Source organism: Sus scrofa, chromosome 1 (assembly GCF_000003025.6).
Source record: "Sus scrofa isolate TJ Tabasco breed Duroc chromosome 1, Sscrofa11.1, whole genome shotgun sequence".
In the NCBI taxonomy this organism is placed as follows: Eukaryota; Metazoa; Chordata; class Mammalia; order Artiodactyla; family Suidae; genus Sus; species Sus scrofa.
The window spans coordinates 272,620,776-272,635,763 of NC_010443.5; the positions used below are offsets into that span (position 1 = coordinate 272,620,776).

Sequence of the window (14,988 nt, forward strand, 5' to 3'; positions counted from 1 at the left end):
GAAGGAGGCGGGGAAATGGGCGAGGAGGCGGCAGAGGTGGCTCAAGGCCGGTGCCCAAGACGACTGTCCAGCCGACAGGAGGGAGTTGTGTCTACAACAGGGAGATGGCGTCTGAGTGTGCAAATTCTGGGGGAGTGGCTGCCTGACACTGAGACTCACATGTGCACACAGAGGAACAAGATTACAAGCTGAGGATGAAGTGCGCCTCAAATTTCAGTTCTTGAACTTCTAGTGGGGAGACCAGCATGCTTTGAGGTTCCAGGTCCAAGTGTACACGCGCCCCGGAGAGCAGTTTCCAAACCAGCGGTGCAAGGGCTACCACCACTCAAGTCCAGAGTTCAAGTGGTTGTATTAGTAGCAAGTACAGTTTGGTGGTTGGTTGGTTGGGTCTTGGGCCGCGTCTGCAGCACGTGGACGTTCCCAGGCCAGGGACCGAAGCTGCACCGCAGCAGCAACCCCAGCCACTGCGGTAACAACGCCGGAGCCTGAACCTGCTGGACATGTGGGAACTCCTCAAATACAGTTTTAACTTAGGAAAATCGCATTAAACTTTGCACAAGTGGACACTTGACAAGGCACCACGTGGAGCCCGGCAGGAGCATCAGGGCCTTGTCATCCGTTTCCACAGTGTCACTAGCCAGTCGCCAGGGACCAGGCCAGAGCTTGGCAGCCTCCATCTCAACTACCAGATATGCCCATCTTTCAGAGGAGGAAACTGAGGCCAAGAGAGAGCAGTGATCTCTCGCCGACTCTCGCTTTACCTGCTCAGCCAGGTGCGGAGGGGCCCCTGGAGGTGGGTGGCTGGGGGGACGCCTCCCTGAGCCGCACTTCCCAGCACCCAGGCTTCCGCTTTGCTCTTTGAGTCTTACCCCACTTTCAGTTTGCCTTTATTTGGCCTTGAACTTCTACTTTATTTTGACTCAGCTTTGCTTTATGGATTTGGCGGAAGCAGGACAACAGCCGGAACCCAGGCCGGAATGCTCCCAGCAGCCCTCAAGTAACAGAGCTCAGCAACACCTGGGCCCAAGAGCCTGGGCTGAGGGCGCTGCAGAGAGGCCACGTGGTGAGGCCTGGGAGGCGAGCTGGGGTCTGCAGCAAGGCCGCCAGGAAGCAAGGGGCTCCTCACCCCAGAGTCGGGGAGCCTCCCTGCCACACCCACCAGAGAACCGGAGGGCGTACCCCCCCCCAACGGCTCACAACCAGCACGGCTTCTCGATTCTGCCTGACTAGGGGCTCAGAAAGGGCACCGCTGGGGCTCTCGGAACCACACGGAGCATCCTGCTCAGGCCCCTCACTCCCACGCACGCCCTGACCCGGCTCAGGCCCCACGGGCAGGCCTCACGGAGGAGGCCCGGTGTGCCTGGCCCCCTCAGGCTCAGCAAACCTTCTTCCACCACGTTTAAACTACTCAGCATCCTCTCGCTCGCTGGCTCGCTCGGCCTCTGCGCGCCACCGCGGGGCATCTCAGGCCCCGTCCTCTCAGCTGCACCAGGCACTCCCTTCACTGGTGCGTCCGTAGCTCCTTCAAAGCGGCTAATGCTCCAATGAAAGAAACATCAAAGGCCCGAGACCCCAGCCTCCCTGACAGCTCGCACAGGGCGGCAACGATCCGATCCGGGCCTGGTGCATCGACCGTGGGATGGAGCGCCTCCTCTCCCTCCCCCCACCGCGGGGCTCTGGCCTTGGGTCCGAGCGAGCGGCGCTCGCTTGGGTGAGGTTTGGGGAGCTGTGGAACTCATTAACGGGCACCGATAACGAGGCCATCAGGAAAATCTGAGCGCTGCCTGTCTACGCAGACCAGAAACCGCCCTTCCACCTGACAAGTGGAGCGATCAGAGCATAAACCCAACAGGCGACATCAGCGGGGGCGTGCCGAAGCGTTAATAATTGATTCTGTGGGCCAGTCTGAGGTTTTCATTTTAATAACTTGGCAGGAGGATCTGTGTTAGCTGTGCTCCAAAAGAAATTAAGGCGTTTTTCAATTAACCACCTCCCCGAGTTGCCAAAACCTTTCCCCACCCAGCCCTGACCTCCCCTTAGATACAGAAGGACCTTCCCAGAGGCTCCCAGGAGGAGGCGGGAGGGAGACAGAGGGGGAGGGGGAGCAGGAGGGGGGGGAGCGGGAGGGGGCCCAGCCCAGTGCTTACCGTAATCATTGTCTAGTTGCAAATGTTCAATCATGAACGGGATGGGGTCCGTGGGCTGGTGGATCAGAAGCTGCTCCAGCATGTTCTGTGGGTGCAGGGCAGACATCCAGGTGGTTAAGACCTGCAGGGGCACCCAGGGGCCCAGACTCCAGGGGCCCAGCATCTTGCTATCACTGTGGATCCCAGTGATGGGGCCTGATCGCTCCCCTGCACCCCACCCTAGCTGGCACCTGCTTGGGTGAGCAGAGGCGTGAGGGAGGCACCAGGAAGGAGGTGGAGCTCCCGGGGCCTGGCCCCTGGCTCAGAGCAGGCAGTCCCAGGGCCCTCTCCCCTCACTCAGTTCCTCTGTGCCTCCCAGGCCAGCCCTCTCCCCCACCCGCTCCCGCACTGCGCCATTCATCGCCGGCAATGCTATTCCCTCAGCCTGGAACACTTTTCCTCAGGCCTCAATGGCAGCACAGCTTCCGATCACAGCCACTACGTAAGTCCTGTTGTGCTGCCCCTGCAGCCCCCCTGCAGCCCCTTTACCGCCTCCCCAGGGCAGGTGTCTGCTGGGGGACATGGCCATCACTGCTACCTGTGCCCCTCCAGCGGGGGACTGAATATTTCCCCGCCAGATATGAAAATAGTCCTGGGATAGTCTGGCCATTTAGTTCCCAGGGAAAGCAGCTTCCATGGTTCCAGAGCAAAAAGCACAGAAATGAACCAGGTAACTGAGAGGAGCCGGGCTGTGCACTAGGGAGCATCCTTCAGCCCGGAAACAAGCGGGGAGGGGCTCAGACCTTTGGGGGGCAGAGGGAAAGTGGGGCAGTTCTAGCCCCATTCTGCATTTCACCAGCAAGTCCCTTCTCTTCTCTGGCCTCAGCTCCCTGTCCCTTAAATGGCATGGCTAGAGGAGATCCCTAGTTGTCCATCACCGGTGAGAGGGTGTGAGATGATTTTAGATGGCCCACAGATTAATATTTTTAATTTCACTTTTAAACAGTTGCATATCTAATATGTATCAGAAAAATCAGCATATGAAACCCATGATTTCAAGGATACTGCTCAGGATGTGATACAAATAAGTTAATTTTTTTAAAGTGGGTTGATTTAAAGAAATGATTAAGTTAAAATGAAAATATGATGGTTATATAAATCTATACAAGTGATAAAATTTCATAGACTCATACCTTAAAAACGTTTTGCAGGGCAAAAACGGATGAAATCCAATTAAGGCATGTAGTCTAGTTAGCAGCATTGTGCCCAATGTCAATTTCCTGGTTTTGACAATGTACTACAGTTAGATATTATTACTGGGGAAGCTGGGGGAAGGGTACACCAGAACAATGTACTATTTCTGTAACTTCCTGTGGGTCTGTAATTAGTTTAGGGAGTTCCCTGGTGGTCTAGTGGTTAGGATTCGCTGCTTTCACTGCTGTGGCCCAGGGTCAATCCTTGTCAGGGAACTGAGATCCCACTTCAAGCTGCTGCACACCAGGGCAAAAAAAAAAAAAAAATAGTTTAAAATAAAAATGTTTAAAAAAAGGAAATGAAGAGTTCCTGTGGTGGTTTAACGGGATCAGCGGTGTCTCTGAAGCACAGGAATATAGGTTCCATTCCTGGAACTGCACCGTGGGTTAAGGATCCTGAGCCGCCATAGCTGCCAGTGTAGGTCGCAAGTGGGACAAGAATCTGATCCCTAGCCCAGGAACGTCTGTATGCTGTGGGCACGGACAAAACAAAACAAAACGAAGCCTATGTTTGCTGCAGGGATGGAGACTCGGGTTTCCTAGTCTGAGCTGTGCTCTCATGTGTGCTGGTCAGAGGCTCAAGTGGTCACGGGCATCACTAAGAAAGTGCTTCTAGGATGGCGAGCACCCAGACAGACAAATGCTCTAGCTTCCCTGGGGCCCTCAGAAGCTCTGAGGGGCTGAGGGTTCTTCTAGTCCAGCTCCTGAAAGCCTTTACTCCCACCAGTTGCAGAAAAGAAGCCTGGAGCACAGGCAGGGCTGTGGTTTGGCCTAAGGTCACACGGAGAGTGGATCAGTCAGGTCAGGAACTCAGGATAAGGGCTGGGAGCTGCCCTGAACTCTTGGCCCTGGGAAGGAAGGCCAAGTGGGAAATGCTGCTGCCCAAACCACAGGGTTGCTGTCCCAGCAGGTGGCCCTCCCCGAGGATGGGGGTGCCACCCTCAACCCTGACACTCCCCAGCTCAGAAACCAAGACTGCAGACAGCCTGGGAAGTGTCAGCGCCAGATGAAAATTGGAGCCCTTGGGGACCACGTCTTGCAACCTGGCATTTCACAGATGGGGGAACTGAGAAAAGGAAGGGACCTCTTCTCTTCCAGACCATTCACCTGACTGGCGCCCAGGACCAAATCCTGGCCCGGATGGCCTGCCCCCTTTCCTCCCTCCAAAGTCAGCTGGGTGGGGTCAAGGGGTTCCTTGGGTTAGGACGGCACAGGAGTCAACACCCCAGTTTGGGCGGCCTCGTGGGTAACAAACGTGACCCTTCCTGATGCGGGGTCACCTGCGTGCACCCGGACCCCGACAAGAGGTTCCCCTGCCGCCGCCTGGTGTCGCGACAGGGCGGGGGTGCCCGGGTCACCTGCATCATCTCGAAGATGTGGTTCGCCTCCCCATACTGGGGCATTTCCGGGGGGATGCGGTGCGGGGCGGTGGTCGCGTCCATACCGCTGTGCAGCGCGGCCGCTCCCTGGTGACCGCCGTCGCTAGGGTCGTACGTCATCAGCGCGCGCCCCTCCCTGGGGACCGCCGTCGCTAGGGCCGCGCGTCATCAGCGCCCGCCGTGCCCGCCCGCCGGCCAGGCTGGCAGGCGCTGGTCCCGGGTCCGGGTTCCGGCACCTCTGCCAGCGAGCTCAGCAGCCCCGGGGCAAGTGCTTTCGCGCCCCGGCCTCGCCCTCCCGTCTGCGCGCCTCAGCGGGGCCCCTCAAGTCTCTTCCAGCTGTAGCCTTCTGGGGTCAGAGTGCCCCTTAGTAGGGGCCCCCCTGTGTTGAGACAGCCCACAATACCCCAGAACACGGGATGCCCCCGAGAGGCGGGAGGCAAATCCTGCTCCTGGTTCCGCCAACGCGCCCTGGCTCCGTGGACCACCCCAGGTCTGCCCTCTGGGCCTCAGTTTCCCCATCCTTAAAATGAAGACGCTGGAACAGATGTGGGAGAGCGTTTGAAAAGGGAGAGGAGGGCAGGTGAACCGAGGGTCAGGTCAGACTCCCTTAACCCAAACACCTGCTTCTAAGCCCTAGAGACCCGGCCCCCTGCTCCCGGGGCAGGGCGGGGCGGGGCGGGGCTGCCACGTGACTCGATTGCTATGGCACCGGTGGTAACAAAGAGGCCCCGCGGCCCCGCCCTTTCTCGCCCCTGTTCTCCCCACCCGGCTTTCCAAACCCTGGGAAGAGCCTCCCCGCCACTCCAGGGCCCCAGACCCCACGGAGGCACTCCAGCTTCAGAGCGTTCTGTGAGTGAAGGCCGCTCTAGGACAAGCAAGGTTAAAGCAGGCCCGGGGCGGGGCCCACCCAAGCCTTGGGTTCGGAAACTGGGGGGTCAAGGGGGTTGGAGAATAGAGGGGGGCCGCAGCTGTCTAGAAACAGAGAGACAGAGACAAAGATGGGATTGGGCCCGGTGCGGGGGAAGGAGGAAGTCTTCGCGTCCTGCCAATCCCCGAGGGCAGCCTGGTATGGGGTATGGGGCAGGCCCTGAATCGGGAGCTCTAGCTCTTGTCCGTTGCTCTTAGTAGGAGCTTCTTTTGCGGTGTGCTCTCAACAAGACTGTGGTGTCTGTGTACATTAGGAAGAGGGAGTATGGCGTAGTCGATACGGATTGCCCAGAGTTCACATCCTACTCCACTCTTAGAAGCTGTGGGAGCCACGCCTGCTCTGTGCCTCACTTTCCTCCCCTGTGAAGTGGGATTATGGAGGGGGTCCATGAGCTAATATATCCGAAGCAGTAGACGGTAACGGTGTGTAGTAAGTGCACGATGCATAGGGCTGCTGTTTGTATTATCATCTCATTTAATCTTTGTACCAACCCTAAGAAGCAGGTACCTTCATTCCCATTTTACAGATGAGAAATGGGAGGCTCAGAATGGTGAAAAGTTGTTGGCTGAGCCATTTCCCTATCTGGGCCTCTTTCCTTAACAGTTGTTGATCATGGAGCATTCGAATCAAAGAGCCCTTAAAGAGCCTCTAATCCAAACTCCCTCATTTTACAAATGGATAAACTGAGGCTCAAAACGGGGGAAATTCTAAGTCAAATCAAAGGTAGAGCCAGGCTGGAACTAGGTGTCCTGACTCCTAGCCAAAGCCTCTCCAGCAGCCACCAGCCCAGAGATATGCCCTCCAAGGGGAAAGGGCTCTCTCCCCCTCAGAACTGCCTCCTCAACGCATGCACACCTTGATGGGGTTGTCAAATCCAACTGCAAAGACAGCGGGGAAGAAGAAGAAGCTGCCTCCCCCCCCCACCCCCGCCCCGACAGGGAACACACCCACCAAGCCTGCAATTTGCCCTGGAGAGGTTCGGTTTGCTCCCCGGACGTTTCTGAAACGACTTGCCTTTCTCCTCATTTATTTTAAGCCCTAGGCGCTTTTCATACCACCATTTAATCTTCTTTAGCAGCCTGGAAAAATACAAATCAATTAAAGCCTGAAACCTATTAGGTAATCATTTTTTTCCTTCCTCCTCCCCCAGATCGAGAATTGCCTGCACCCTGTGCCTTTCATCCAGACTAAATTGGCTGCATTGACTCTTGTTCAAGGGACGATCGCTTCAGATAGCTCGTTACAGTTCCCCTCACAGCCTTCCTGGTGTGCACGTCACAAGTCCATAAGATCAGGAGCCAAGTCGGTTTTGCTCTCGGGCTCTTGGGGCCACCAGCCAAGGTAGGGCTGAATCTGTGGAGAACTTGGCAGCTTCAGGAGGGTGGTGGGGAGCCAGTCACACAGGGCAGGCCCCTGAATGCCAGTCCTCTTTACTGTGGGATGGGCAACAGGGAACAGTCTCGAGAGAGTGGAAGCGAGACCCAGGGGTCTAGCCAGGCCCTTGGTATTCACCTCCAGCCACAGTCAATCTGATCTGTTTCTCTCAGTGAAGTTACTGGTGTGGCTCAGCGGTAAGGAACCCAACTAGTGTCCATGAAGACTCAGGTTCGATTCCTGGCCTTGCTCAGTGGGTTAAGGATCCAGTGTTGCCATGAGCTGTGGTGTAGGTCGCAGACGAGGCTCGGATCTGGCGTTGCTGTGGCTGTGGCGTAGACCAACAGCTGTAGCTCCGATTCGACCCCTGGCCTGGGAACCTCCATATGCCCCGGGTGCGGCCCTAAAAAGTCTGAACTGAGCAGGAATCCTGGGCTGCCTGACCTCAGCTCCGTCTTCGGCCCTATGGGGATAACCTTGGTAGCCCATTCGTAGGATGTGGTGAGGACTTGGGGTAAGGCTGTGCAGGGCTTACCCAGAGCTCAGAGTAGCTGGCTGTTACTAGGAAAACCAGGCCAGCCATCCAGGATCTCAAGGAAGACTGAAGCGCAGAGTTCCCCAGGCCCGGAACCACCCAGCCACCTGCAGACACCCCTCTTGCAGCCTAGGGGCTGCTCCCATCCGCTCCCCCGCTTTGCTTTCTCCTTATCTAAACGCTGTTCATTTCTCTTACCCTCCGCCTCCGTCTCCCACTCACAAAGCCCCTCCAGGGCAGGGAGTCTTGTCTGTCCCGTTCAATGCTCCATGCTGTGTGCCTAGCCCAGCGCCCTGCCTGGTGTCTGGCACTGCAGGGTGAAGGAATGAACACAGGAGTGAACGCCCGGAGAGCTCTCCCCCGGGCCAGCAGCCTGCAGTGGTGGCTCTCCCAGCTCTGCCTGACACGTGGGGACCTCGGCCCCCCCTGCCCCCCTCCTCCCAACCTCTAGCCCAGGGTTCTGTCTGCTCTGCCCACGTGCCCCGCCCCTCGCCAAGCCTCCAGGGGGAGGGGTCCTCCGCTTCTTTCAGGGAAACGTCGTGCCCATTTTCACCTCTCTGGATGGCTGAGTTTCGGGCACCGGTTTCCGTCTTGCACTGAGGTGTGTGCCTCACTCTCCTTGCTGCGTCTGGTCCTGGTCAGCCTGCCTCCAGGCAAGGACGTGGGGCCCTTGGCTGAATATGGCAGGTGTTCAACAAACAGCAGGCCCCACCGCCACATCCCCACAACCCCGTACCCCTCCCGGCCTGTGCTGAATGGGGAGGGGACGGAGCTGGAAAGAGGCCGCTGCCCTGTGTGGCCCTGGACCAGGCCTGCTGTCCCCAGCCTGTGGGTCCCAGGGGTGGCCCCAGGATGCTGCCAATGAAGCTGTTCCACTGTGTCTGCAGCAGAGCCACCTGGGTTCATGGGCTGAGGCTGTCAGGCCCTTCTTGGCACGGCCCCCAGTCCAGGTCCATGACTCCATTTCCCCAGCCCTCCCAGGGCTCTGTCCCACCACTGCCATCATGTGCGGAGGCCACCCTGTGGTCTCTGCTCCTTGCATTGTCTTTCATCCTCTGACACCGACTCCTCTTGCCACAGAGACACCCTCGTTCTAGTCCTGCTGTGCTCAGGATGCTGAGGAGACCCCTCTCCACCTGGGACCTGCCAGGAAGCCTGGGATGTGTCCACCCCACCCCCACCGCCAGGCCAAGGGTCCTGGTCCCTTCTGGCAGCCTCCCGCTAGGGCCCTCCCTCAGCCTGCCTCCTCTAACTGTCCAAGCCTGGGCTCCATGTGTGGTGGTGCCTCACGGTGCAGGGGCAGCCACTGTGGCACCTTGAGGAACCTGGTGAGATGTCAGGAAACACAGGACCAAAGGCGCCCCTGGCACAAGCTTTGCTGTGATACCTGGGCCTCAGTTCCCCCCGGAAGTTAAGGGGAGTTGATCTGCTGAGGCCCCTTCCAGCTCGAACACGCCATCCGTCTGTGACCTGGAGCATTTTGCACATGCTCAGCAAGGTGACGATGTCATGGAGAGCAGGAGCCACAGCCTTTTCTGCTCCAAGCTGATTCTGGCTGCCTCGTGGGCCTCCCGGACCCCACCAGGGACAGGCCGAGGCATCGAGGGAGGGCCCGCGGCGTCGGGGCCGCCCCTTCAAGCGCCCTAGGAGGCGGACGGGAGTCACCAGCGGCCACTCCCTGCCCTGGGGGTGAGCAGACCTGAGATCGGGGCTCATGCCCAGGCACAGAGCAGGGAGCCGTGTCTTCTCAGACCAGCCAAGCCAGTGCCACCTCCCTGCTCAGCCCGGAAGGAATCCCTACACTGACCAACTGTGGAGTGGCAGGCACTTTAAAATGGCTTGGCTCCCAGTGATAAAATCCTAGATTCTAGATGCTGGGTTTTTGCTGACACCACAGAGAGTATTGGAGGCCATGTGTGTCTGTGTGCATGTCTCCATGTGTGTTTGTGTGTGTGTGTGTGTGTGTGAGACCCACAATCTGCAGACCTGTCTGCACTGGAGGGACGGAAGTCAGATTTCTCGGCAAAGACTGTATCCTTGGCACGTGGCACTTGTGCACTTGGCTCGGGCTCGGCTCTGTGGCAGACAGACAGCCTGCCCGCTTCTCGAGCAAGTGCGCAGCCTCCTAGGGCCCCATTTCCTTCCCTGCAAAATGGGGGTGAAGTCCCTGCTCCCCAGGGGGGTGAGGGGGCCATTTGGCCCAGTACACCACTGAGAGGGGCGGTGGGCACCTCCCCAGCCCAGGGCTGCATCCAGGGGCGGGGTCTGGCCCCGGGACCCCCTGACTCTCCTCTTCCTCCCCGTAGACCCTCCTCTCCCGTGGATAACCGGCCGGATGACGATGAACGAGGTGAAGGAGTCCCTGCGGAGCGTGGAGCAGAAGTACAGGCTCTTCCAGCAGCAGCAGTTCACCTTCATCGCCGCCCTGGAGCACTGCAGGGAGGACGCCCACGACAAGATCCGGCCCATCTCCAGCATCGGACAGGTGGGGCCTGGGGGGCAGGACCCGGGGCTCCCAGGGCACCGGGCCTAGTCCCCTCCTTGAAAGTTGGAAAAACTGAGGCCCGGGGAGGGAGGGCAGGTGTGTGCCAGAATCGGGCTCAGGTCCTGGCTGGTGCAGTGAGCTGTCCACACACGCCCTCACCAAACGCGTGAGGGAATAACAAAGCGTTAGACGGGTGGGCTCAAAACTCAGCGGCCAGGGCTTAGGTCCCAGCGCCCCCACATGCCGCCTCTGTGCCCTGGGGCCGGTGAGTCACCTCTCTAAGCCTCAGTTTCCTCGTCTGGCGAAGGCGAAGAGCAGCACACGCCTCCTGGGGCTGCTGTGCGGATTTCACGAAACCGTCCACCGCACCCACTCAGCCAGCCTCCGGCCTCGTCGCCAGGCCTGAGCCAAGGACTGGCGTGGATGGTGAACGGAGGCATGCGGGTGGTCCCAGCCGCTGGAATCCAAGCACTGCTAGTCACGTTTGCAGAAGTCCTCGCTGAGCCCGAGTCTCCTCGTGGGCCAGCTGCTGCCCGGGTTTGCGCTGCAGGACTCGGGGCCTCCAGTCCGAACAAGCCTTCCAGGAAGTTAGGGGCTCGTTGCCATGGCGCGTGAGGAACACAACCCGGGGCGGGGCCTCTCCCACCCCAAGGTGCCCCTGCCTGTGGGAGGCTGGCTGCTCACAGGGCTCCGGAACTGCTCAGAGAACAACCCTTGCCCGATAGCAGCCTTCCAAAACATTCTTTTTAGGAGTTGCGCGTCGTGGCGCAGCAGAAACGAATCCGACTAGGAACCACGAGGTGGTGGGTTCGATCCCTGGCCTCGCTCAGTGGGTTCCGGTGTTGCCGTGAGCTGTGGTGTAGGTCGCAGACATGGCTCGGATCTGGTGTTGCTGTGGCTCTGATGTAGGCCGGCAGCAACAGCTCCGATTAGACCCCTAGCTTGGGAAGCTCCCTATCCGCAGGGGTGACCCTAAAAAAAAAAAAAAGACACACACAAAAAGACAAAAACATTCTTTTTAAAATTTTTCTAAAACGGTTTCCCAGTTTTTTAACTTGAAAATTAAAAACCTGCAGAAAACAACACCCCATAACTTCCTAGACACACCAGTCTGTAATATTTAGCCGCGTCGTCCGCGTGCTCACTCTTTCCTCGGAGCTCTTTGGGAGTAAACCGGCCGCCTCCTCTTTAGCCCATCCCCCAAGGGCCCATCCTTCCAAGGGCACCAGGCAGGTTTTCAGTATCAGGAAGGAGCACCTGGAGTTCCCGTCATGGTGCAGAGAAAAGGAATCCGACTAGGAACCATGAGGTTGCAGGTTCAATCCCTGGCCTTGCTCAGTGGGTTAAGGATCCGGCGTTACTGTGGCTCTGGTGTAGGCCAGCAGCAGCTCCGATTAAACCCCTAGCCTGGGAACCTCCATGTGCTGCAGGTGCAGCCCTAAAAAGACAAAAGACAAAAAAAAAAAAAAAAAAAGGAAGGGGCACCTGAGACGCCCCCACCTCTGCTCAGAATCGACCTCAGGACGAGTGACCTTGGCCTGCTCCTTCTTGCTTAGGTTCAGGAAATTTTGGGGTAAATAATGGCCCCATGTGTGTTGACTCTAACCCGTCCCTGGACCAGGGGCAGCCAGAGGCTCCCCCCAATGCCAGGTTGCCCAGGGAGGCTGCTCTGTTATGGTTACAGTGCAGGTTCCTCCCTACCCCCAGGGATCCCGGGCATTCGGGCGTGGTGTGCGGGCCGGCACTGAGGGCATCAAAAGCCTCTCCCCACACGAGGCTACTGGACTTGGGAAGGAACCCCTAAGGTCATCTGGGAAGACTGCCCCAAGCCACGCAAGGCAGTCAGTGGCCACGGGAAAACCCTCGTTAGACTCGGAACTGGGCCCTGGAGGAGTAGGAGGTGCTCGTGGAAAGGAGAACTGTGTGAAGTGGGTCCGTTAATCCTGCCTGGACCGAGCCAGCTCCTCCCCACCCACCTCCGATCCAGAGCGACGGGAGAGTCCTGACCCCCAGGGAGAGCAGCTGAAACGAGCTCAGCGGCGTGGCTGTTCCCAGCACCTTTCACGGCTTGCTGGAGAGAGACTTCCCTGCGCCTAAAACACATTCCCATGGGAGTTTAGTTGAAGCTCTCCGTCTCCCAGAGTTGCTTTTTGCCCGGGGTGAGGTAGAGGGCAGGTTTCTCCCCATACAGAAAATTGTTTTCTCTGGCTCTGCTTACTGACTTGGACAAGCAGGACAACAAAACTGCAAAGGATCCAGTTTGCTCCTCAGTCTGGGTGGCCCCACCCGGCAAGTCTCAAAGCAGGTGCTCTAGCTGGGACTGACGGTGGCAAGAAGAGGCAGGCAGGGACTTTAGGTGTTGGCTTGGGGGCCTGGGGACCTGGGGCGAGGTACAGGCTCCGAGCCCTTGACCTGGGGTGAAATCCAGCCTCACCACTTTGTGGGGCCCGAGCAGGTACCTCACCTCGCTGAGCCTCGGAATTCACCTGGAAAATGAGGATTCAAGAGGCACCCAGCACAGGGCACTTAGGGGAGGACTGGGTGAGCTGGGTGCCCGGGGCACCTGCTGACATTAGCTGCGTCCACTGCCGGTCAGGTGAATGCTCACCCCGGCTGGCCTCTGCCCATGACGCCAGGAGGTGGGGGCCCCAGACCCTAGCTCACGGCACGGCCCCGCAGGTGCAGAGCTACATGGAGCATCACTGCCACAATGCCACGGACCGGCGCATCCTGCTCATGTTCCTGGACATCTGCACGGAGCTCAGCAAGCTGTGCCAGCACTTCGAGGCCCTGCACGCCGGCACCCCCGTCACCAACAACCTCCTGGAGAAGTGCAAAAGCCTCGTCAGCCACAGCAACGACTTAAGCAGCCTGCGGGCAAAGTAAGAGCCTTCTGACCTTGTTCCTGGGGTGGGGGCAGGAGGGGAGGGGTCCTGGGGGAGGCAGCATTTGCTGACAGGGCATGCGAGTGAAACACGGGGCTCCGGTCCGGCCTCCCCTGCTAGGAAGTCCTAGGCCCACTGATTCACTGGAGTCACTGCAACCCAGCAAGTCACGTGACTGAAAATGAGGCCTTCTGAACTTCTGAGGCTCAGCTCTAGGAGGCCAGGAGACCCAGGGGTGGGGGCGGGGGTGGAGGTGTGAGGCAGAGCTCCCCATGGACGTGGCACCCCTGATTCTGAGCCCTGGGGAACCCATAGCACAAAGTACCACATTTTTGAGGAAGCCATTTAGACATCAGTGTGCCAAGAGTCAAAGGGCTGAATGGCACGAGCCGGAGGGATGCCGGCGGGTTGCCACAGACCACAGGCAGGTGCTCCGAGACCCGCCGTCACACCGGGACCAGCTGGGGGCTCCTGGCCCTAAACCCGCTGAGCCGCCACGTCAGAAATGGAGAGACTCAGACCTCCCCGGGGGGTTCTGCAGCGCGGGCTGGATTTGAACCCAGGCAGGGTGCGTCCCCAGAGCAGGGCTCACCCGACCCCTCTCACCGGCCGGCAGATACCCTCACGACGTGGTGAACCACCTCAGCTGCGACGAGGCCAGGAACCACTACGGGGGTGTGGTCAGCCTGATCCCCGTCGTCCTGGACTTGATGAAAGAGTGGGTCGCCCACTCCGAGAAGCTGCCCCGAAAAGCACTGCAGCATGTGAGTGAGCCCCAGGGGGCCCCCCAGGCGGCCGCTCATGCTCCCTGCGGCACCCAGCCTTGGTTAAGAAAACACAAGTGCTGGCAACTGACACGAGACGGCCTCAAACCCGGGGCGGGAGACAAGCGATGTTCGAAACCTCCCTGGAGACCACCGGGTGGAAAACTGTAGCTCAGCTGTGACCCCGTTCCACCCCCACCCCCATCCCATCCAGTCCCACCCCAGCCACCCCATTTCACCCCACCCACCCACCCCACCCCATCTCGTGGGGCACTTCGTCACCAGCTTGTTTCCACTGGCTGATCCATTTTCACTGGCGCCCACAGTCCCTGCCACTTAGAACCCCAGGGGCACCGCCCCTGTAGTTTTGCGAACCTCTCTCCCTCTCCCGCTTTAACTTGGAACGCTTCCTCGCCTCGGAGTGTCAGGCTCCACGACGGGGTGTCCCGGGGAGGTGGTAAAGAGCTAGGGCCCCGCCAGTCCCGCTTTCCAGGTTGAGCCATCCCGCTGGAGGAGACGGCGCAGCTCCCCGCCCGCCACGGCCGCGGTGCCTCTCTCTGCAAGACGGGGCTGCTCCCATCCCCCGGACGCTGCTCCGCCTCCGTGTGACTAGGTCCCTGGACCGAGGCCCAAAAGGGAACGAACCCACCTTTCCCCCTTTCCTTGGGAGAGCGAGACCGTGAGCGAAGCCAGAAGAATTGACTCTGTGGCTCCTGTTCGAGGGCGGTTACCTGGTTTTCACACCTTGAGGCCCAGACATCCTAAGACGGGTCTCCGGCTTCTGAGCTGGCCAGAAGCAGCGTCTCACTGTCGGTTTTTCCCTCCACAGGGGGCGACTTAGCTTCTGTATTCTTGCTTCCTCGGGGGCGACCCAATCAAGAATAAAACGTGTTCTACTTCTCTGCCTGGCCTGATTTCCTGGGACCTAGCCCTGACCGAAAAAGACATTTAGGAGTTCCCGTTGTGGTTCGGGGGTTAGGAACCCGACACAGTGTCTGTGGGGAAGTGAGTTCGGTCTTCAGTGGGTTAAGGACCCGGCGTCGCCGCAGCTGCAGCCCGGATCTGGCGTGGCGTGGCTGCGGCGTAGGCCGCCAGCGGCAGCCGCGATTCGGCGATTCGGCCCCAGCTCGGGAGGTGAGGATGAGCCGTATGATGCAGGCGCGGCCCCAAAAAAAGAAAACAAAGAGGAAACCGGCATTTACTCCGAGACACCAGAGGACACTGGGCGGTAGCCTCACAGCAAAACCACTGGCAGAGCT

General features: G+C 59.0%; 2 protein-coding genes across 12 annotated transcripts in view; one reads left to right on the top strand and one right to left on the bottom strand.

The window, feature by feature from the left end:
• The window catches only part of AK8 (adenylate kinase 8), a 128,008-nt gene extending 123,115 nt beyond the window's left edge, over positions 1-4,893 (bottom strand). Inside the window, exons 1-3 of one of the 4 annotated variants that reach the window (XM_021070835.1) lie at positions 4,738-4,893; positions 2,148-2,232; positions 501-509 (exon numbers count right to left, since the gene is read on the bottom strand). In XM_021070835.1, coding sequence (XP_020926494.1) covers positions 501-509; positions 2,148-2,232; positions 4,738-4,878 — 235 coding nt within the window. In that variant the 5' untranslated portion in view covers positions 4,879-4,893. Of the gene's footprint in view, positions 1-500; positions 510-2,147; positions 2,233-3,319; positions 3,407-4,737 lie in introns of all 4 variants that reach the window. The other 3 variants (XM_021070826.1, XM_021070832.1, XM_021070821.1) reach the window with 3 other exon arrangements.
• SPACA9 (sperm acrosome associated 9) lies at positions 4,926-14,631 on the top strand. 8 transcript variants are annotated; one of them, XM_003480622.4, is made up of 6 exons: positions 5,453-5,607; positions 6,837-7,027; positions 9,902-10,080; positions 12,760-12,962; positions 13,582-13,729; positions 14,559-14,631. In XM_003480622.4, exons 3-6 carry the CDS (start codon positions 9,931-9,933, stop codon positions 14,568-14,570), a joined length of 513 nt encoding a protein of 170 aa, XP_003480670.1. In that variant the 5' UTR covers positions 5,453-5,607; positions 6,837-7,027; positions 9,902-9,930; the 3' UTR covers positions 14,571-14,631. The 8 variants fall into 8 exon arrangements, with proteins under 8 accessions (XP_020926519.1, XP_020926521.1, XP_020926526.1 ...); XM_021070860.1 differs by lacking the exon at positions 5,453-5,607 and adding an exon at positions 4,926-5,022 and having other exon boundaries at positions 13,582-14,631; XM_021070862.1 differs by lacking the exon at positions 5,453-5,607 and adding an exon at positions 4,942-5,248 and having other exon boundaries at positions 13,582-14,631.

What these genes read in the sequence shown, in the direction of transcription:
- SPACA9 (XM_021070860.1), top strand. Translation starts at nt 9,931, where the DNA reads ATGACGATGAACGAGGTGAAGGAGTCCCTGCGGAGCGTGGAGCAGAAG. An exon ending in CCATCTCCAGCATCGGACAG is followed by an intron (nt 10,081 to 12,759) that starts GTGGGGCCTGGG and finishes ACGGCCCCGCAG; the next exon opens with GTGCAGAGCTACATGGAGCA. An exon ending in TTAAGCAGCCTGCGGGCAAA is followed by an intron (nt 12,963 to 13,581) that starts GTAAGAGCCTTC and finishes ACCGGCCGGCAG; the next exon opens with ATACCCTCACGACGTGGTGA.